Raw genomic sequence first — 24,049 nt, 5'->3', positions numbered from 1 at the left:
ATTTTAAACTAATTTACGGATAATTTTTAATATCTATTCTCTGCTTATATTTGATATTATATTATTTAAAAATTCTCTGTATCTTTATAAGAATTTTGTGCTTTTCTGTATGTTATTGATCGATTATATTTTTTTAATTACAGATGACTAAAATGTTGGATATTTTAGAGGACTTCTTAGAACATGAACTATACAAATATGAAAGAATAGATGGAGGTGTTACAGGCACTCAACGACAAGAGGCAATTGATAGATTTAATGGTAAGAATTAAATATAGTTAAATTTTAATAGTAAAAATACACAGTAGAGGACAAAGGCAAAACTGCTGCATTAGATATCTATTTATTAAAAATGACAGCAGTGTATTGAATTAAGAATTATGTATTTTAAATTAATAGTAGTTTTTTGGGAATGAGATTTAAAATATAATTCTAGGAGGAAATGACTACTACATGCAAAATATTTTGAATATAATACTGTTTATTTCTGAAATTTGGAAAATGAAATTGGATAATGCAGAAAAATTGGAAGAAATTGATTAGTTTTGTCTGTAGATTTTCTCTAGCGTCTTAGCTTTTATCTTGTTGTTCTGTTACGAAAGATTGGACAGCTCTGGGTAGCAAAACTGAAAATGCACATTTATGGTAAACAGGTATTTTAAGTTTGAGTCCCACTTCTCAATGCAGATTGATCTTTTACTTCAAAATACTCTGAATTAATTAAATTCTAATTAATGTCTTGATAGCAAGCACAGAGTTCAGCGTTAACGCAATATTTCTTTTTTATATTGCATTAACGCTGAACTCTGTGCTCGTTATCAAAACATTATACAAGTTTTGGCGCGAGTTTTTAAATTTCCCTAATTTTATAAATTCTAATTATTAAATTACAAGATTGCAACTTAATTTTAGTTCACATTTTGTAACATTTGTATATTTAATTGATTAAGTTATAGTTTGATGGCTTTGTCATTTGATTATTAATGTAATTCAAACATAGTTTTTACGTTTCATTATACTTTAAGAAAGATTATCTTTTACAGTAATTCTGTGCATTATCAGATACTTCAGTTTTTATGTATTTTTATTGAAACTGGAATGAACACCGAAAGCATTCATGTGTATTGTCTTCTTTCTGATGAATAGATTTTAATAAAGTAATTTTAAAAAGTTATAACACAATGTTATATAAAAAATGGTCATAGTTAAATAACTGAAGTTTTTTTTAAATTAAACAATGCTACTTTACTGGCCACTTTATTTAGTCAAAATGCTTACATTGTAATTTTAAGTGAATGTGTTTTTAAATTCAAATACACGGCTTTTAAGTTTAGAATCATTTACATTTATTACTATAAAAATGTATGAAAAGTGTTAAATTTTAAAATCATCTATCAAGTTATAATAAATTTAGAAAAAACTGGAATACAATTGACACTGACACACAAAAAATACCTTATGTACTTATTCCCATTGGAGTAAGTATGCAAGATGTTTTTATTGTGTCAATGTCAATTGTGAACTATTCCAGTGTATTGATTAATTAGATAACCAGAAATGTGTTAAAATTACATCAGGGTTGTTTGGACAGTAGACCTGTAAGGGGCCGTCCATAAATTACGTAAGGGCAATTTATTATCATTAATCAACATCAGAATATTCATTTTTATATTATTTTTAATTTTCACAAAAGGACGCAAAAAACTTCAACAGATCGACCAGCTAGTGCACGTGTAAACAGAAACTTCATACAAAATAAAACAAGAGAGAATAGAAACCACATTCTGTTGCCATATTGGTTACATCTTGGCTAAGGCCAAGAAAATAAACTACATGCTGATAAAGTGTGCCAGGTGCACCGGGGACTAAATCATAAAGCTTATAAAACTGTATATAATGGGGCAATACAACCAATGCTACTTTACACAGTCTCTAGCTGGGATCATGTAACTAGTAAAAGTTCAGTAGCAAGTAAATTACTCTCTCTTCAAAGACAGTTTGCCATCAGAATTTCAAAGTGATGCAGAACTGTTTCTACTAATGCCTCTCTGATTCTAGCAGAGCTCCTGCCTTTGCCACTATGTATTGTAGAAAAGGTTCTGAACGACATCAGAACTATAAACATCAAGGCTCAACAACAGTCTCTATTCCTATCTACAGCTGTTCAAATGCTACCATATTGCAATTACCCTATCTCTGATCATCACCCTCTAAACAAAGTTATCCCGGGGTACATTCTTCCATGGATAACCATGCAGACATTAATATCTACACAGATGGGTCCAAAAGCCCCCTTCATGTCCGCTCGAGTATCTTCCTCCAAACTGACATATTTTGCCCAAAATATGTTAGAAGATACCCCCACATATCAAACTGAAAAAGATGCTATCTACCAAGTTGTTTAGTGGGCCACTTCACTACCAAACATAACTGTCTATCAACATTTACAGTGATTCTTAGTCCGTCCTAAAATTTCTAATAAATACCAATTTCAATAGCAATAAAATCACAAATATCCAGCACCATATTAAAAATTTGTAAATAAGATAACTTTTATGTTTGTTCGTGGCCATACTGGCATCCTAGGAAATGAAAAAGCCGACTTTGAGGCTAAGTCAGCTGCAAAGGACACTGACTTGGACTACACTCGCAACCCTCTCTCACGCAGCAGCCTTAAAAATTATATTTATGACCACGCTATGCAAAAGTGAAATCAACAATGGTTGAGCAGTAAAACTGGTAGAATAAAGATTATTTTCCTAGTGTTGAATGCAGGTTCTCATCACCACTTAGAGATTTAATGTTTGCTACTGCTCAACTACTTACTGAGCATGTATAACTGGACAGAAACTGCCTCTTGCTTTTGCTCTACAGAAAACGTAGACACCGTCGACCATATGATTTATCATTGTCCAATTTATGATCAAGATAGACTTATTCTGAAATTAGAAATCTTTACGCTTGGCTTCAGGTGGCCATATCCACTCGATAAGCTTGTTCAGAAGCCACTGTTTGATACTTTTACAATTATGTTCAAAAAATATAGAAGATAAGATTATTTATAATTTCTAATTCCTAATTTTACATTTTAGTTTTCACTAAAAATCGAATACTAATTTTATGTTTACTTTGTATCATGTATTTTGGTGGTATCATGTATTCTTAGTGTTATATACCCATAGTAGTTATATACCCATAGTGTTATATACCCCTTATTCAAATAAAAACAAACAGTGAGAAACCCCTACACAGCCTTTCTTCCATGATAAAAAATGTGTAGAGTGTGAGTCTGCTAGCGTTATTATTCTATCACGTCACATCTGATGGCGTCAGTTCAACGAGAGTTTTTAATAGAAACCACCAAATTAAAGCCAAATTCAAAACTTCACCTCAACGAGATCAAAAAATAAAAACAATATATTACGTAAGACAAGATCTATTACCACCTACCCCTGTGTAAGAAATTGTAAGAAATCCTTGACCCTCCCACCCACCCCAAAATACCTTACGTAATTTATGGACAGCTCTAATGAGTATTACAAAGATAAATATATATAATACTGAAATGATGATAGTTCCCTCAAAGTTGTATGTAAAGCCTATTGATAATTTTTTGTCATAGGTCTGCTATCTTACAGATGCATAGTTAGTTGTTGAAATGGTGACAATGCCTAGAGATATAGTCTCAAGAAAATTGGTGGTATTATCTAGTGTCTTTCAGCAAAACATCTATGAGAAAGTTGAGATGGAATATGCAGAAATATTACCAAATTATTGACCATATAGTTCAGACTGGCAGTAAGGGATATTGTTTGACCCAAGTTTTTGGTGATTGCCAAGTTTTAACGTGCAAAATATTTTCTAATTACAAAATTTCATTCTTTGCAAGACAAAAAAATTGGTACATTTTAAGGTAAGCGTTTAAGTGGGGGAAAATAGATTATTATTCTGATTCTGTCTTATTTCACATGTTAGTGTGAATAAATTGCCCATGACTAAAGTATACTTTCTAGTTGATTATTTTTTTCCAATAAACTCTTACAGGTTTTTTGATGTATATACATGTTTTATTATATTTAACACACAATAAATAATTCATTCTAGCTACTTTTTCTTCACATTTAATAATTTATGTATTTAATATTTTAAAAATTTATTAATGCTTTGTTTTTAATTTGAAAACTTATATGTATTAATAATAATGAGGTAAAAATTATTTTATAGCACCTGGAGCACAGCAATTTTGTTTTTTACTTTCAACCAGAGCAGGTGGTTTAGGAATTAATTTAGCAACTGCTGACACAGTTGTAATTTATGATTCTGATTGGAATCCACACAACGATATTCAGGTATTTAAATTTATGAACTAGATTATTAGATGATCTAAATATCATCCATTATTTTGTTTTTAAATTGACTTTCAGCAGCATAACGTTTAGATGAATAACGAGTTATTCATCTAAACGTTATGCTGCTGAAAGTCGGTTTACTTGGATTAAGTAAATTTTCTTCAAATAAGTAGTAGTTCTTAGGCAAGAAGTCTTTAAACTTTCTTAGTTTGCTTTATTTACTCATTTGAAATGAAATTGAAATTGTTTAACTTGTTTATTTTAATTTAGTTTTACAAAACTTTATCAAAGAATGAATTTTTTTTACTAAAATAAAATACAGTAGAGCATCGATTATCCGACCCCCGATTAACTGACCGCGTTCTAGTCGGCAAATTCAAATGTCCGCTAGTGATGTGGCGCTACATTATTTGGTTACGTCTTGGCTACTTTAATATTATTTTTGTTAAATTTTTGCATGTTTTAGCTGGCAGCACTGGCTCGACCATGAAAGGGAGGCTAGTATTTAAACCAGGCCTAATACACTATACTAATAATGTATTTTTTCGTACTTTTTGGTTATCCGACTTTTCAGTTATCCGACCGACCCCAGTCCTCAATTAAGTCGGATAATCGATGCTCTACTGTAGTTTAAATTACATTTGTACTTTACTTTTAAATAATTATATTAACATTTTTTTGGAGGATGATTCCAGCACACAATGTAGCATAAATTTTTGCATAATTATGAAAAATATTATCAAAATTCTTCATAATTAAAATTTTAATTTTTATTATTTTTTAGGCATTTAGTCGTGCTCACAGAATAGGTCAAGCAAATAAGGTTATGATATATCGGTTTGTGACAAGGGCATCTGTAGAAGAACGTATTACACAGGTAACTATTTTTGTTATTTAAAATAATTTCTTTATCTAGCTTTTCTGAATTTTAGAAATAATTAGACTATCCAGTAGTAATTTTAGTATTTAATAAACTTTCATTATGTGAGGTATAGAGAATAGGAATTATGACTGAATGGAGTTTTCAGAAATATTGTATACTGTTTATCTTCTTAAATTGTCATTATTTAAGTACTAAAATTAGGAGAATGCAATTAATATTGAAAAGTATGTAGAAAAATTGTACAAGGTACAGCTTTCAAATAGATTGATATAAATATTTTATGCCATAAATTCACCTTAAAATTACCACTTGGAATGCAGTATTATATTTGTAATTTGGAAATGAATTAATTGAAGTTTATTAAATTTGTCCAATTAAATGCATTACGAATAATTTTATTCTGTTATGATATCTTTTTAAATTGTTTATTCAGAATTTGACATCTTAGAATTTTATTTATAATAATGTTTAGGTGGCTAAAAAGAAAATGATGTTGACTCATTTAGTAGTACGACCTGGACTAGGAAGCAGAGCAAATACAATGTCTAAACAAGAATTAGATGATATTTTAAGGTTCGGTACCGAACAGTTATTTAAAGATGATGACGGCAAAGGTAAGCTTAAAGGTATTGAAGTTTTTCTGTATTTACAACATACACTTAAATTTTGCTGGGGAATTGTTTGGGGAAAAATCCTGCCTTTCATACTGTGTCTGATATACAAGGTCTGTTCAAAAAATTCCCGAACTTTTTGAATAGCGTGCCTCCAGTTGGTTATTTTTTAATCCACTTGGAGGTGTCGTGTCTGCAGAAACCTCCCGAGTAACCTCCTCAACCAATTTGTTGATAACTTGTTTTGGTGATCAGTTTCGGCCATTTATGTGAAGGGGTGTTCGTAGGATTCGGCGAAAAATCAGATCTGTGGAAATGAGCTTTTTGAAGGAGCAGTGTTGTTCTGTGAAATTCTGTGTGAAACTCAGGAAATCCTTTATGGAAACTTTTGAGTTTATTACCAAGGCTTATGGTAAGGATGCTATGAAATGTACCACATGTTATGAGCAGTTATGAAGTTTTACCAGTTAAAAAAGAGATGGCAATCAGTGGAAGACAACGAGCATTCTGGATGACCATCAATGTCGACTGATGACCCCAACATCAAGAAATTGAATGATCTTGTTTGTGCAAATTTGATGTTTGATTGTCAGGGAGCTTGCAGAAGAGCGTGGCATCTCAATTGGTTTGTGCTATGAAATCCTGACTGAAAAATTGAGGATGCATCGAGTTGCCACCAAATTCGTGCCTTGCCTGATGACAGCAGACCAGAAACAACTTCAAGTTCAACTCTGTCAGGAACTGTTTGTTCGAGCTGAAAAGGATGAAACCTTCTCGTACAAGATCACAACAGGTGATAAATCATGGGTTTATGGATATGACATCAAAACAAAAGTGCAATCTTCACAATGGGTGGGTAAAACATTCCCCGCCCAAAAAAGCTTGACAAATTTGCTCAAATGTTAAGGTGATGTTGACTATTTTTTTCGATGCAAAGGGGATTGTGCATTATGAATACCTACCTACAGACCAGACAGTCAACATGGAGTACTATCTGGGGGTTATGGAGTGCATAAGAGACAGAATTAAGCGAAACTTTGGAGGGGTGTCGAGTGGTTTTTTCACCACAATAATGAGCCAGCTCATTCGTCCCTCAGAACTCTTGAGTTTTTGGCCAAAAACAAGACTGCTGTGCTTCCCCACTCACCCTATTGGCCTGGCCCAGCCCCATGTGACTTTTTACTGTTTCCCAAACTAAAAATCCCACTCAAAGGAAAAAGATTTGCCATCATTTTAGAGACAGAGATAAACTTGATGGAGGAGCTTATGAGTATTCTGGAAGAAGCATTCCAGGACTGTTTCAAAAAGTGGAAACACTGTTGGGATAAGTGTATACATTGGGGAGGAGACTACTTTGAAGGAGACCCCTGACCAATAAATTGTAAGTGAAGTAATTTTTTTTTTTTTTTTTTGTAATAAATAAAGTGCAGGAACTTTTTCAACAGACCTTGTAATTTGCATTTCTTTGTTTAAATTCAAAGTAAATATTTTAACTTCTTATTTCTGCCAATCTCCCATTTCCCTGCGATTGGGTCTTTGCTTTATTGTCTACACGTGCACATAGTATTACAATCGTTGATAGCAGTTTATTTGATGGTTTTCCGTTCGCACTCTGATTTAATGCAGTTGTTGCTTGATAGCAGCTGTGTAGAATTGGACTTTAATTTTTTTTATTACCCATACTCACTAATAATGGAAAAACATTACATATTATGCTGAATTCAAAAGAAAAGTTATATTGTGTGTCGAAGAAATTGGAAATTACGCAGCTGGTAAAATGTTTATGGCTGATGAAGAGAATGTGCATGGTTGAAGCCACGAAGGAAAAGTTTTGTGAAAATCATTCTCGGAGCCTAAAAAAAGGAAGACACCCTGCAATTGACTCAGATCATGTATATAAAATCATATTTAAATTATTTTAATTACTTTTTCCAATCTTAAACTCCTCCTGCAGCTTAAATACTAGGGTGGTTTATATTCAAAGTAATACGGTGTGTGTGTATATATATAGATATATATTTATTTATTTAATTTATTTACTTTGAATTTAATTTGTAATGATGATAATAGATTCAGAGTATTAATTTTTGGTGTAGCTATTGTAAATAATGCAATAAATTTTATCTTACAGAGGATACTATTCATTACGACGAAAAAGCCATTGATGGATTATTAGATCGTACAAAAGAGGGAATTGAACAGAAAGAATTGTGGGCAAATGAATACTTAAGTTCTTTCAAAGTTGCTGCTTATGTAACAAAGGAAGCAGAAGAAAAAGAACCAGAGACTGAAATTTTAAAACAAGAAGTTGAATCAGCGGATCCTGCATATTGGGAAAAGCTTCTTAGGCATCACTATGAACAGCAGCAAGAAGATATGGCTCGTTCTCTCGGTAAAGGAAAGAGAGTTCGTAAACAAGTTAATTATAACGATGCGATGGGACCACAGGACGATTCGACGTGGCAAGATAACTTATCTGATTATAATTCAGAATTTTCTGTCCCATCGGGTAGGTTTTCATTAAAATGGTTCACATAATTACTTAAAATAATATATCGTAATAATATATAAAATGATATACTTAATATATTTTTTAAGTAAATTAGTTTAATTAATGCTGATACAATTTTAATTTATATAAAATTTAAATATGCTACTAACTTAAATACAAAATTCACAAATGTTAGTTTTATTGATTCTTTATATAGTATCACAAATCTTTAAAGATAAATTGATAAAAGGACAGATTAAAATATCTAAATTACTAAACAATGAATAAGGAAATCATTTTGATTTTACTCACAACTCTGACTTTTTTATATTAGAGATATTGCATAGTAAATTTTTTAAATAATGTTTTCACATCTAAAAGTTAAAAAACAAAATTAGTTTAATAAAAATAATGCTGTAGACAAAATGGATATATACATGAAGTAAATTAAAATGTTTTCATGGAAAAACAATAATAATAATCAATAGTACTAATAAACTAGAAATTCTCCCATCAAGCATGATGGAATATTTTTTGTCAGAAAGTAGAGATTGAAGAATTGAGAAGAGCTTGAAGTCGAGCTTGAGGTTGTGACGCTTTTCTGCAGCCCTTAGCAAAGCCATTCTTACTCGATGTTGCTCAAGTCAATGGCCTTCAGGAATCTTATTCTTTTAGATTTAGAATTTACCTGACAAATTTTACTCTTACGCTTTCCCCTAGGCTTTATTTTGTCAAAAAAAGTGAGTTTTTTTTAATTCCACATTGATTAAACAAATATGAATTGTGCATATGTTAATTAGATGAGCAATAACACTTTCTAAATAATGGGCTTGTTAGATTGTTTCTTCTGATTGGGTAATAGAATGTCATGTGATCCCTGTGGAAAGATTTTTTAAAAAATTTGTTATAGAAATGACATGATGCAGCTATCATTTTTAAAGTTTAAATTTAGTATAAGAACACTTCAAAACCATAATCCAGTTAAAAGAACAAAAACATTTATTGAAAAACAAACTTTTTCAACTTTTATAAAGGCCATCCTTTATTTAAATTTAATGAAGTAAGTTTAAAATATGCTATTTGCCAAAATATGTAAAAATGCAACTTAAGGGAAATTTCCTTGTCAAGGCAAATGTCATGTGGTCACTGCAACATAAGTGTGATCATTGCTTTGAAATCGAAAAAACGTTTTTTTTTCTATAGCTAATATTTCTGCAAAATAAGTAGCCTATGCTTTCCATCAGAACATAAAACGAATAATACCAAAATTTCATTTGGATTGGACAAGAATTGCAGGAGTTATAAGGAATTCACACACACACACACAGTAATATTACGTATATATTTAAGTTTAATAGTAAACTAGTTATGTAAGAAATAGATAGATAAATGAGAAGTTTTTATCTAAACAACTTGCAATTTAACAGGGTCCATACAGACCTGGAAAGTCAGTGAATGGCATCAATTGTTAGGGAAAGTTAGGGAATCTGCAAATACCCGGAATTCGTCTGTTGCTCTTGCTTATTTTTGACCTGTATATGTCTTTAAATTCGGTTTGGTATGGACGGGTCTACTAAAACTGGAGCAACCAAAAGAATGGCAAGATTTGTCGGGCTTATATCTCATGAACTATAAACGACGATCTAATGATTAAAATTTTGTTGGAGAGGGGGTTTATGTTTGTGTTTAAAATGGTTGGTAGTGGAGGTGTACATCTGTGACGGTTTATTCTGATAATTATTTTTGATTTAAAAAAATTTGATTTGTGATGCAAATCATTTTCTTATTTAAATAAAATTGTGAAATTTTGTTTTGTTGGTTTAGAAATTACATAACTAATTATGTAATTGACTTTACGCAAAGTTTTTGTAAGCGAATAAAGTTTGTTTTTAATAAAAAAAATTTATATAGTTGCATGCAAAATGAGCTTAGACTTGGTCGAATATTACATAATAGAAAAGGGAAATGTGGAGACCTTAATAGGCCAGGGAACAATGTTATAATTGGGCAGGGAATGTCATGGAATCACAGATGAAATTACCTGTGAGATCCGGAAATTCCCCTGAACGTAAATTCGTAAAAACGTAACAATTTTTAATAATTGTTTCCTTTATTATATTGAAGAATTTTCCTATTATAAACATCCTGTCTAGAAAAGGTCCTGGACGAGAAAATATGCGTCCCTGGCCGTATAACTGTCAACTATCCTTTGTTCTTAAGCTGTGTGCAGATCATCTTGCAACCTAAGTTTATAGTTAACGTCCGAATTAGTCATATATTTTGGGTCCCGGGAACACCTATGACCCAAATCGCCATCAACCATCGATCACGTGACCAATTTTCCCAGCCTAAAGCTATAAAAGCCACTTCTTCCCTCCCTCAGGGGAGTCTCTTATCATCTGCCGGACGAACGCCATCGCAGGTCGTCATCGCTCTGGACCTACAGTCCCAACGTCTCCGCGCTCAGTTGCGACTTTATAAAACTGTGCCAATTTCGGATACCGATTTCCACTTTCTGGATATCAAAGCGCTTACTCAATAAGGAACGTATTAGGAGGTATGAACTGAAACTGTAAGCTCTCTCTCTCGAACTCTATGCGAATTAGGGAATTTAGTCAGATTTTGTATTTGTGTCCTTTGTTAATTCCAATAAATCTTGTTTTAATTGTTAAATGGTGTCCTCTTTGACTCGAATATCGCTTTCGCCTTATCGTCGACCCCATCTCGCCTCCTATCCACTCGCCCGACAAAAAGAGTTCCTACTCGCGGGACTGAATTCGAAACTAGCCATCTTGACAAGTGAAAGGTCAACGACCTGTTACCGGAAAGGGGAGATACGACTTTCTCCTACCTCCCTCGATCTCACACCTGTATGGACCCTGATTCAACCTCTGTCTTGTTTAAACAAGTTCATTAATTATTGTATTGTTTAGATTAACATTTGATAAATAGAATTTTTAATTTTTTTTGCTTGGCATCGAAAAAAAATCAAAATCAAAAATCATCTTCACATTAATTTATCAATACCAAAAACATAATTTAATTTTTTTAATAATCACTTTAAATAATTAGATTTAAGGCAATTTTTTTGGATGATAAATTTAATTTATTTTAGATGACAATGAAGATGATGATGACTTTGAAGAGAAGAATGAAGGTAAGATTTATTTCGATATTACAATAACTCCGCACTAAGCAATGTTAGAATTAACACTTTTTATTATGCAAATAAATACTTAATTCTACAATTCAATTTAAGAGTAGTTTACTTGTTTGTTTTTTTTACTTAAATGATATTTATTCAGTTTACTAATCTCTTCATTAAAATTAAAAATGTACAATAATTGAAACTTTTTGATAAAATTAACTTCCTATTTACTAAACTAATTTAATGCTTTTTATTTATTTATAGAAAAGAATACTAGGAGGAAAAGCCGTTCGTTGCAAAATGACAAAGATAAGCCTCTACCTCCACTGTTGGCCAGGGTTGGAGGAAACATTGAAGTGAGTTGAAGTGAATTCATTTTTAGCTGTATAACTTGATACTTGGAATTTATTCTTATAGCAATAAACATTGGCTTATTTTTAGTAATTTAAATGAAAAAAATTAAACATAAACATATCTAATAGCTGGATTACTTTGTATTAAAAGTTACACAATTAACTTACTTATTTACAAATAAACTATTAATTATATATGAAGATAAACACATTTATCTTAGTAGATCTAAGAGAAATTCTCTCATCTGACTTATTAAAGTTAAGTAGCAAGCTAATGTTTCTTGTTTAGAATTTAAAAAAAAAGGGATAAATTTGGTAGTATTTTTTATATTTTGAGTTTATTTTTAAATGTCCACATAAAAATGTCTTCATGTAAAATGATGACTAAAATTATTTGTGGACAAATAGAAATAATTGGAAAATTTAGAATGAATTTTTTAAGTTTAAAACTTTTTCAAAGGCATTCCATTACATTTACAGTACATTGCAATATACTTTGTTTAACTGAATTTTTCTATGTAGAATTAACGTTAAGTCATAATTTTATATAATTTTAATTTTTAAATAAAGCTATTTAGTGCCTGCTTTTTGCCACAAAATCGATTAATTATACTTCTTTCTGGATGGTGATATTTCATGAATTTTACTATAGGCTAGTTTTATTTTCAGTTAATGTCTAACTGTTTGTTTTGTGTGTGTCTGTTATATATGTTAACGACACTAATTTTTGATTTTCTAATCGGTAAAAATTTCATTTGTAGGTTCTTGGCTTCAATGCAAGACAACGTAAGGCTTTCTTAAATGCTATTATGAGATATGGCATGCCTCCACAAGATGCATTCAACTCTCAATGGTGAGTTAAAGAAATAATGTTTAAGAAGAGACTTAGTGTCAATTCATTAAACTAATATTTATTAAATATGAGAAGAAAGCTTGTCTTAAGACTGTATGAAATATTAACGTGATGATAATTTCATTTAGATATTAAAATTCTAGCAGAACTGGTTAAATCAAAAGATCCTTGCCACGAGGAAATTTATTATTAAAATATAATTCTATTTTTAATTAATTATGTAGGACCTGAAGATTGTCATCATGCATTACACATTAGCATACTTAATATTTATTTGTGTGTGTAATATTAAATTATTACTGATCTTACAATAATGCTACAAATAGAAAGAATATGAATCTTCTGTAATATTTCATATTTATTGCTTTAATCTGTTGCATATTTTTAATTTTATGTCGGATTTGAAATTTTATTACAATATTTAATTTTTTTTCCTTAGGCTGGTTAGAGACTTGCGAGGAAAATCCGAAAAGAATTTCAAAGCTTACGTTTCTTTATTTATGCGCCATTTGTGCGAGCCGGGAGCAGATAATTCCGAAACATTTGCCGACGGCGTTCCTAGAGAAGGTTTATCTCGTCAACATGTACTTACTCGTATAGGTGTAATGTCTCTTATTAGGAAAAAGGTACATGTTATAAATATTTTAATGAAAGTTTCATAAATTTAATTTCATTATATATTTAGTATCTGTAATTTAACCAAGTGTATATGTTTTAGTTATGATTTACAAGATCTTTATAAGCTAGTTTATAATCTGTAGATTTCTAGAATGAAATTGGCAAAGTTAAATATAATGGTGGTTGTAATTTTCATTTTCTGACTAAATAGGCTTGTCTTGAGATTTTATTATGAGAATGATATATCAAATTTTTGGTTTATTATTATTAAATAGGAATATTAATACACTTTAATTTTTTTTTTAATATTTACTATCGTCATCAAGTAGACATGTAGGAATTCACAAACTAATGACCAATTGTTATTTTCTTGAATTTCTGATGGTTTGTCATTAGGGAAAAACTGCTTTGAAAATGTTATAGAAGCAAACTACAATTAATTGCTGTATAAAAATACTTGCTGGACTATAATACAGTTTCTAACTAGATAATCAGCAATTTGAATAGCAAATAAGCATAATGTTTAGATTTATAACTTCACAATACAAATACAAATAAAATGTTAGATAACTGGAATTTTGTTTACGTATTTCTTTGTCCTAGAGATCTATGAGAATCCTCTATTTGTAAGGAAATCTGCAGAAACTTTATTTACAAAGTCAAAAATTATTTTGATTTTGGAGAAATTCTGTAGGTTTGAAGCATACTTATATGAATGTTAATAAGTGAAACTGATTAATTCATAAATATAACCGTTTATTTTCTGATAATCCTTTAATATAATTTAAATTTAAATGTAAAAAATATTTATATCTGACATTTGTCAAAATTTCAATTTTCTGTGTTTAATTTAGGTCCAAGAATTTGAGCACATAAATGGACTTTGGAGCATGCCAGCAGAAGATCTACAATCAAGAAGTGGTGGTGATGGAAATCAAGTAATTTCCCCAATGATTCCCGGGTTAGGTCAGACAATTTCGACACCAAACGATAGTAAAGCATCGACTCCTGCATCTACTCCCGCACCTACTCCCGCTCCCATAACCGAAGAAGGTGGAAAAGACGAAGAAGATAAATCTATAAAAATGGAAGAAAATGTAAATGTATGTATTTTTAGACTTTGTACTTAGAATTTAGGATAATGAAATAATTTGATACATTGAATATTATAAAATTAGATAATACATTTCTTTTGTCAGTAAAAAAAAATACTTAACAACTTATGTAAACTATACTTAATAATAGCTATTAAAAATCTAAAATTATAAATATGTAAAAATTAAATTCTTTATTTTTAAGCCTTCTGAGTTACATTAATAAAAAAAATATATGTTTAAACATTTTAATTAATTTCTACTAAAAGTTAAATTACAGTTAAATTTTTTAGATTAATTTTAATTAAATTTATTGTAAAATTTGTTTTTTTTTTCCAGGAAACAAAAGAAATTAATTCAGAAACTGAAGGAGAAAAGAGAGAAACTAAACTTGAAGAGGAAGATTCAGAAGAGAAAGATGAAACAATGGAAATGGAAGAACAACAAGAAAAAGATGGTATGCGTGTATATATTTTTCGTGCTACTTTTTACAATTTGTAAATTGTAGTTTTATGAAAATTTATAAGTATTATTTTGAAATAGTTCACAACAAAGATTTAGTTGGGAGAGAATAATATAAAATCTATTTTATTATTTATTGGAATGCATTTGTGTTTGATAAGTTTCTAAAAACTCTTCAAAGATAATGAAAATTACAAAAAAAAAACAGAGTCCTTACTAATTTTCCATAACTGCCTGAGGTACCTGTTGTCATGCAACATTACACTTGGATATTAAAACTAACTTCACAAGATGCAATTTATTGACATACACATTTTTGTATGTTTTTGACCTTACCAAGAAAAATACTATTTAGATTGACAAAAAAAACTTACCTGAAATGAAAATATGACAGCTTGTGTTAAGATTAGATTCATTCTCAAATGCAATTTCTAACGTGTTTTAATGTATAAAAGAAAATATGTCACACACAAAAAATGTGGTTTAACATGATTTATTATTTATTATTATTTACTATTAATTATTATTTTTAAAGGTATTCTCATTGAGGTAGTTAAATTATTGATATTTATGAGAATAAGCAGCTGCTATTGAAAATTTTTTGCTTCCAATAGATTGAGGATTCTTTACACTAAAAACTTATCTTACTTACCTGGACTTACCTTATACCATAGAATTCCCAGAGAGAATAATAATTTTGTCTATTTAGATCCAGTTTTTACACTTTGTTATAATGACTTTTGAATTATTTGTTTAAAAACTACATTATTATTATTATTATTATGTAGTTTTTAAAGAAAATTTAATAAAAAGCTATGTTTATTTTCCATACAACTTAAATGACAACTAGTTTTTCTCAATACAAATTTCAGACAAGCTTCTTGCATACTGTGCAAGTACCTGTGTATTGTTTTGCTCATTGTTTTCTAATAAATGCCAAATATTAAAAAACTACTTCACTATATGCTACTAGAGAAATGCCTCTCGAAATACTTCAGTGAGTTTATGTATACATTTTTTAAAGAAGTTTTTGATTACGCCCCATTTCTGTGTAAGTTGTACCATTTGTTGTGACTAAATCTAGTATATTATAAAGTGAATGCTCAAGCCCCTTTTTAGATAAAGCCTTGATACTATATTGTCGGGCCATTTTGTCCAGAATGTCAACACTATATTGTGTGTCATTATAATATAGTTTCTGATATTTTCTTTTCATTAATTGCAATAACAACTGTAGAATGAAGAAAAGGCAAATCAGTGACTTCTTTCCCATGATAAATAGTTGTCATTTTTCAGTAGTTTCATACTAAAAAGAGGTTCACTTTCATGCTTCACTGCCAAGGATATGGACTCTGTGTTTTATTCATTGTCCACAAGACTTCTTTGCTTTCATTATTTTGTCAGTTCTATGGAGATAAAGTAATTGACCATGTTTACATTTTTTTTTCACTATTCAAAAAATTTTATCAGACAATATGACATATTCAAAGTCGTTGATTGTGTAGCCATGCCTTATTCTTTCCCAAATATGGGAACCCTATTTATCAGATATTTTGTCGACATCCACAGCAAGCCAATATTTTTGACTATATCTGATTTGGAAGGCATAAATTTCATGAACAGACATCTTGTTTTTTTGGGAAAGTGTTGCTCATCAATAATTAAGGCAGATTTATTCTTGAGTTATTAGCGAGGTTGAGGCCAGTTTTAAATGTGAAAACATGTACGTCGAACGTTCAGCGCCACTTTCCCGTAAGCCTAGAAGTTTGACAATGGTGTTTGGAATGTTGATCGTGATTCCACTGACTTTCCAAACGCAATTGTCGAACTTCTAAGCTTACGGGAAAGTGCCGCCGGACGTACACGTTTTCACGTTTAAAACTTTGGCCTCAACCTTGCTATTGTGAGCAGGCAGATTTCATGTCAAAATGAAGAAACCTCATTAATTTGTAGACACGATTGTCCTTTGTGAAAAAATTCATGGCATATAATCTCCAATTTTCTGACTAAAGTTAATGAAATTCAATGTTTCTGCATCCACTCATGCTTGTGTAAATTATAGCAACAAAAGCTTGAAATTCATTTTTAAAAAGAGATTAATTATCATCTTCCACTACTTGTTGAGCTTCAGTTTCAGAACTTTTTGTGTTAGAGAATGGAGTTATATCATTATATTGTATTTGGCATAATCTGTTAATTCTGAAGTTTCTTCTAGGACATTTTTGTTCAAAAAATAATCCAGACATTTATTATTGTCAATAACATTGCACCAGACAAAACAATTTGAAATGTCTGAATCATCACAAATCTTAACATTGACAATGACTTTCTTGTCACTTTTTGAGGGTAAATTATTCACTTCTATAAATCTTGTTAATTTTATGCTTATTTTGGTCTTTTTCTTGGTTTTTGGTGATAATTTCACACTCCCAACTACCAAAATTCTAAATTGACTATCTGACCGTCTGTCTTTTAGAGTAACACTATCATTCACATGGTCTTAATAATTTAGAATATACAATTAAGAAAAAATCAAATAACTGTAGTATTACCAAGTGATTAGCCACAATGTTTAAAGATTGCTATAGGCATAATAAAGTTTTTGGAATCAAAAGTCTGACAAATAAATGTAAATGAAGTAGGTGGCACTTAGCCTTGTAATTTTATTGTATCCAATGGTGATAGGCAATAACAAGATAGACAGTTTCAGATGTTTTTGCTTGACGTGACAATAGGTAGTTGTTATTGCCACAGGCAGTACACGGAATGTATGAAAAAATACGACTAATAAAGGTAGTTATTAAAAGATTTTGGCAATTGGAAGGCATTTTTATTGGTCTGCATTGGTTTAGTTTGTGGAGAATAGTAATATAATTTGTTTGATCTAAATCAGTTTTAAATAATAGTTATTATTTCTTGATAGAATGATTTTTAATTTAATAATAAGTACCATTTTAAAATTTTGTAGTTTTTGTGCTTTAATTTCATTATTTGAATTATTATTGTTGATTATCATTAACACACATAACAGTTACGAGTATAATCCCAAGTTAGGAAGTTTAGATAGGGCAATTTAGCAAATGCTAATATAAACATTAATAGTGTTAATGACCTTTCATTAGTGAGTATTATTAAACTTTATAATTTTTACTCGTATCTGATGTCTAGGATGCATCATACCTCTGTGTAATATATTAGAGAGACAGGGATTATTACAATACCCATGCTACTATTTTAAACTGCATATTTTCTCTCTGGTTACTATTTTTACACGTACCCATTTGATGTCCATTATTAATAAAGTATTTAAATACTTTAACAACGAAAGGAACCTAAAATTCTCAAAATTGGAAGTAAGAAAAATAATATTATATACAGTGAAAACTGCTTAGGTGACCACCTGCATTCGACGGCACTCGTCAAAACGGGCAAAAATTTCTGGCTCGGAATGCTTTATACATAGTTTTCGTATAAGTTACCTGTATTAAACGACCACCTGTGTAACGCGACCGTAGGCGTTGATTTTTGGTACAATACAACAACTGTAATAAACGACCACTTATGCAAATATATCTGGTCTAAACTATTGTTCGAACCCACCTCGGGCACTTCTCCCACACTTGAAATTAGGTGCAGATGTTAATGAATTAGTCCAGCTACAAAAGAAATTCATTTCGGTTTGTTTGAAAATGTCCGAAAAATGAAAAATGCAAAGTGCTATCATTAGAAGATCGTGTTAAAGTTATCAGAGAAAGTGAAAATAGTTTATCACAATGGCAATTAGTGGCGAAGTTTAACTGTGGAAAAATGCAATTTATTGTACTGTAGACCTACAGTATTTTCCTTAGGGGTATAAAATATTACACACGAAACAATTAATCGACTGATCTCAATGTTTGATATTATTTATCATTATTTATTTATTTTATTTTTTATTTTTTGAAGCTCATATACACTACATGTGCGATAAACAGTTTCTGTATCAACCTACCTTATTTTCAAGATATTTAAAAAAATATCCACACAATTTTCGCACACAAAATATTCAAAAACAAATAAATGTATTAATGCAAAAATCAGTTTTACAGGCAACCTTCCTTTTTTGACTCCGTGATTGAATGAAATCGTATTATGAGAAGAAATAATAAAATCATTTTATTATTAATTAATAATTTTTCTTAATGTACTTAAGAAAATATGTTAAAAATACTGTAAACTAAGATTATTTTTTAAGTTAAAATAACGAAAACCAAAACCGAAGTGGTGGAGAGATACCACACACGTCTATACCGATGACGTTATACACACAACTGAGGAGCAAAGAAAGAGAACCAAGTTAAATTAATTAAGTTGGAAAAAAGAAAGAGTGCATTCTAATGGAAAAAATGTGAATATTATATTAATCTTTAAAATATCGGTATTAAATCTGTCTTATAAAATTGTGACAATTCCCGTTAATTGAGTCGTCCGATAAGAATAAAATACAATACCAATATAGCTGTGTCGTCGAAAAAATTCGCTTATTTTTGCTCACCTCGAGTTTTGTTTAGTAGAAGCGGCTAAAAACTATACGGAAATACGGTATTACAGCACCACCTGTCTAAAAGACCTATTTTGAGAGGAATTGTGTGTGGTCGCCATAGACAAGTTTTACTGTATCGGATACTAGTGACATTCCGTTAACTCGGCATTGTTGGGCCGATGCAGTGTTGGGTTATCGAATATGCCAACTTATCGGACAATTGAATTTTTCTAGGGGTTTTCCCTGCACATAATTTTACATACCTTTGCGTGTAAAACTGTACAAATTTGCCTTTTATGATTGTTTAACACCGCATTAAACAATCAAAAAAGTCAGATTAGTGTGTTCAATTTTTCCAGATTATTCCTACTGTTGGTTAGTTTGAAACAAGAACACACTATAAAAAGAATTTTACTCTATGCTTTGTACACTTTTATCTATATTCAATATATTTTACATATTAAAAGCAAAATGTTTCATCACTGCTGAACTGAAACTAACACTTTACAGAGAAGTGTCATAAATAGAGACTTGATTCTGACTGCCAGGATGAAATATAAACAAATCAATCAAGACAGACAACAAGTACTTTATCCACACTTTCCAAAAATATTATGTTACAATTGATTTGATTTTGAGTTTTGGTTTCAGTATAAAGGCCAGATTTAAATTTTAAAATATTTAATTTATTATTGTTAGTTTTAATAACTGGCTACCTGGTTACATATAAATTGATGAATACCTAGTGCACGGATACTCTCCCCCCAAACACTAGCTGGACATGCTGGCTTACTGGTCTGCCAGCATACTGGATGCCGTGTTAATGGAATTTCACTGTACCAAGAAATGGCATCAGATATTTATTTTTAACTTCACTTAAAATCAAGTTTGTCGGAAGTAGCTAGGTCAGGTTGTCTTAGCAGACTATTTCTTTGATTTTGTGGGGTTTAAATTTGTCACGTGGCAATTGATTTTTTCCTCCTCCTCATTCTTGATATTTAATAAAGAAAATTTATATCTAATTTGGGTTCTCCCCCGGTCCCTTTTTGCCATGTGTCTCATTCATTTTCTGCATATCCAGCCAATAAAGTTTATAAGAAATGCATGTGTGTGTGTACATTTGTACTTCTTGGACGTAACAGATACAATTTGTTCATATTCTTGGAGTATAGTTGGATCGCAATTTTTAACATAAGTTTATCAGAACATATAAGTCAAACCAGACAAATTTTACTTATTTTTTTAAAAAACTAAGTGGCCAAATTAATAATAAAAGTTTCAAAATGGCAAGACCCTTGATTTGAAACCACGACATTGAAGCTGCTGTCAGTAGCCTCATATGAGAAGAATCATGTTATTTATATGAAGAGGTTGAATACATCCAGCAGTTTTTATTGATTGCTTGGCAAAAAGAGTTTTGGGAGAGAAGACCATAATTAATGACTCTTTGAATTACTTCATACTTGAAATTGTTTTTTAAATATTTTATAAGCCAATAATAGTTCCAAAATTTGTTTTCTGTACTGCTGTATTGTTTATGAAATATGATCAGAACAACTAGATTTAGTGTATTGTGCATAAAAAATACACATTATTATTTTACTACGAATGTGGTCCCGTTGAGGCTTTGAGATAAGAAGAGGTGAGAGAACCTTGGTTATTATAGAATTCTTAGAAGAGGAGACCATAGAACTGAAATACCATGGATGAGATGAATAGAACTCTAGAATAAATTGAACAAACATACAGAAGATTATGAAATAGAGAAAATGACCATAACCTCTATACAAGAAGTAATAAGGAAAGAACTAAGGATCAAATGAAAAGAAACAAAAATCTTAGAATGGAAATAAAGGAAGATGTATAAAATGCGTGAAGAAAATTTAGATTCACAAACAGTCGCAGGTAATTGAGAGGGAAGCAAAGCCAACAGTTCGGCATAGCACAGAAATGAACTATACAGAAAAGATTGTAAACTTAAAATAGTTTTAGAAAATGTAAGAGACTTAATTAAATATAATTTTTAAAATCAAAAACACTGGAATCATCTGATAGGCGGTACACAAAAATTTATGTATTCATGAAGTAAGTTAGAATGGTTAAAATTCTGTTATAGCTAAGAGTTTAAAAGTACAAGGGATGAAGTTTGCAATGTTTTAGTTGTGGGATGAATAAATATGAAAACAATCCTAACATTTACAATTTTGAAAAGGGAAGAAAGCTGACAGTAAAGTCTGCTTTAAGTTTTGATTAATCACTTAATAAAGATTGTATTATGTTTGTTTAATACGTAAATAAGTTTGCTTTCTTGAATTTTTGTGACTACCATAACTACCTTCTCCTGGCCACTGCTATAATTTTCTGTACCAGCTTAAAATATTTAGTTATTTTGCTAGAATGCATCATTTACTATATGTTAAAATACAAATTTCTTAGTAATAAAACTACAGTATCATAACGAGTGGTCTCTGTTAGGTTCAGAGTATACCCATGCCTTCTACAGTTCCAGCAAAAAATTAGGTTTAATACAATACTTCACAAATGTATTTGGCTATTTTACACTAGCCTAACTGTACTGTACAAAAGACGCAGTTGCACTCTGAACTTCAGTTGCCTTTATATAATTTGCCTTTACTAGGACAGTTTTAATCAAAGAAATAGATAGGGTAGGGATATACTTTTAATAGAGTATCTAATCGATTACATTTAAGCATCAAACTTTTCATTAAAACAGCCATTAAAAAAACACATTTGCATTTTATATGCTTATAGTAAGCTGAATTTCATGATGAGATGTCATATATCTGGGAAATAGTGTATAACATATAGTAAAAAAATTTGCACAAAATGTAGTTGCTTTAAAAACATTATTCACATGTAATTATGCTTGTGTTGTACTCCATGTACAGTACTTTCCATATGACCAAACAATATGTATAGAAACATGGTTCAAATTATGATGTTTTCTGTTAAAAAAAAAAAAAGTTGAAGGTAGAGAGTGAGATCATTGAGATACAATATGTAAATTTTATATGAACATTCAACAGGGAGAAATAATTATTGTAAAACATTTCATTACTATGAATTTCAGTCAGCACACAAGAGATTGGAGAATAAAGAAAACAATAGAAAACCTGTGATTGTAAATTCGCATTATGCAATCCTAAAGAAAGGAGGAAACAAAGCTGCAACTTCAGCCCATATAGAAAAATTGTTTCAGAAATTAGGTAGAAAGTTTAAATGTGATGATAAGAATATATTTAAAAAGCATTTTTGGCAGACATGGGAATAGAGAAGAGACAGAAAAACTAAACCAGACACGAGTGAAGCTCAAAAAGAATTGCAAAAGGAAGGGACAGCCGAAATAGCTTATGCAAAAAATATTCTTTGCCAAAAATCAAGACGAGCTGTATGATTGATAACAAAAAACATCTCAAACTGAATGGCAATGAATAGTAAGGAAAAAATTGTTAAGAACATCCTATACGTCCCGATGCTAACAAAGTGAAATGTCACAAAATTTAAGTATCCAAAGAAGGTTTTACCACGGTTGGCCATCGACGAGTGGAAAATGTCCAAACTGCAGTTTTTAGAGTCTGGGTTGGCTACAAATTCCAAATGTTACAGAAATTTGTCCACCAAAAGTTGCAGAATTCATTAAGGAAAAGCACTGAGGTGAAAATGGTGTCTTCTGACCACATCTTGCCAGCTTTCATTAGGCTAAAGAAACATCGGATAAACCGCGGGGCATTTACGGATTCCGTTCGAGCATCGAAGCCTTCCTAACGCGACTTTGTGCACCCAGTTGAAAGTTTCTGGACAAATGTAGAGAGACGAGTCTGTGTCAATATTTTTTAACTTCAACTAATCAGAAATTGGGGAAAGAAGATTCAAGGTATGCATTGATTGGTTACTGACTCCAGAAAAACGTTTAAATATTTGGATGCGGAATTTAATAATAATCAATTTCAGTTATTATCTCCTTACATGTTTTTAGTCTAAGTTTTCACTTAGAACATCATCTTTTTGACAAACTGAATTATGATCATTTATTGTGCAGGGAATATCACATTGTATGGGGGTTGATTGATAAATGAAGTCTGTTTTTATAAAATTATTGTGTAAAGAAGCAAATGTGATTACTTTTAAATAGAAAGAATTATTTATTTTAATCCTGCACAAATCCCTTAAGAAGCCTTAAATAAAATAGGCAAAAGTAACTTTAATTTAAAAAGTTTGTTGCATTGTTCTGTCATTAAATTATATTTGTTCATACAATCAGGATTCTACATACTTATTCCTCATTCTAATATATTATCTAGAGCAGTAGTTCCCAACATTTTCACTGTGAAGAATCCCTTTTATTTAAATCAATAGCTCCACGACACAAGCTTTTGAAAGATGCGTGTATTACTCTACTGATCAACCGATCGAACCAATTTTATTAACTAAACAACAGATTTTTCAGTTTCATCTGAACAAAAAACATATATAAAATAAAATTTTATAAAAAACTTTCGTGTTTAACGAGATAGTTGATGCTGCTGATACAATGTTTTGAATCTCAGATTTAATGGTGGACAGTTTAAAGTATAGGTTGGGCTTTATGTTAATCTCGTTTCTGTATTTTGATTTTATACAAAACAGTCAGGAAAAGCCGGCTTG

The 24,049-nt window shown here is 30.5% G+C and overlaps 1 protein-coding gene across 1 annotated transcript in view; it reads left to right on the top strand.

The window, feature by feature from the left end:
- Window positions 1-24,049, top strand: part of LOC136986456 (chromodomain-helicase-DNA-binding protein 4-like) — a 212,115-nt gene that overhangs the window by 122,991 nt on the left and 65,075 nt on the right. The window contains 11 exon segments of the mRNA XM_067283983.1: window positions 144-261; window positions 4,225-4,349; window positions 5,134-5,226; window positions 5,705-5,846; window positions 7,975-8,352; window positions 11,450-11,491; window positions 11,747-11,838; window positions 12,597-12,688; window positions 13,128-13,314; window positions 14,161-14,409; window positions 14,740-14,857. Coding sequence (XP_067140084.1) covers window positions 144-261; window positions 4,225-4,349; window positions 5,134-5,226; window positions 5,705-5,846; window positions 7,975-8,352; window positions 11,450-11,491; window positions 11,747-11,838; window positions 12,597-12,688; window positions 13,128-13,314; window positions 14,161-14,409; window positions 14,740-14,857 — 1,636 coding nt within the window.

Source organism: Centruroides vittatus, unplaced genomic scaffold (genome assembly GCF_030686945.1).
Source record: "Centruroides vittatus isolate TY-2023 unplaced genomic scaffold, ASM3068694v2 contig_1213, whole genome shotgun sequence".
NCBI classification, from domain to species: Eukaryota; Metazoa; Arthropoda; class Arachnida; order Scorpiones; family Buthidae; genus Centruroides; species Centruroides vittatus.
Note: the sequence above shows the minus strand (reverse complement) of the source record. Positions and strands in the feature narration are given on the sequence as shown.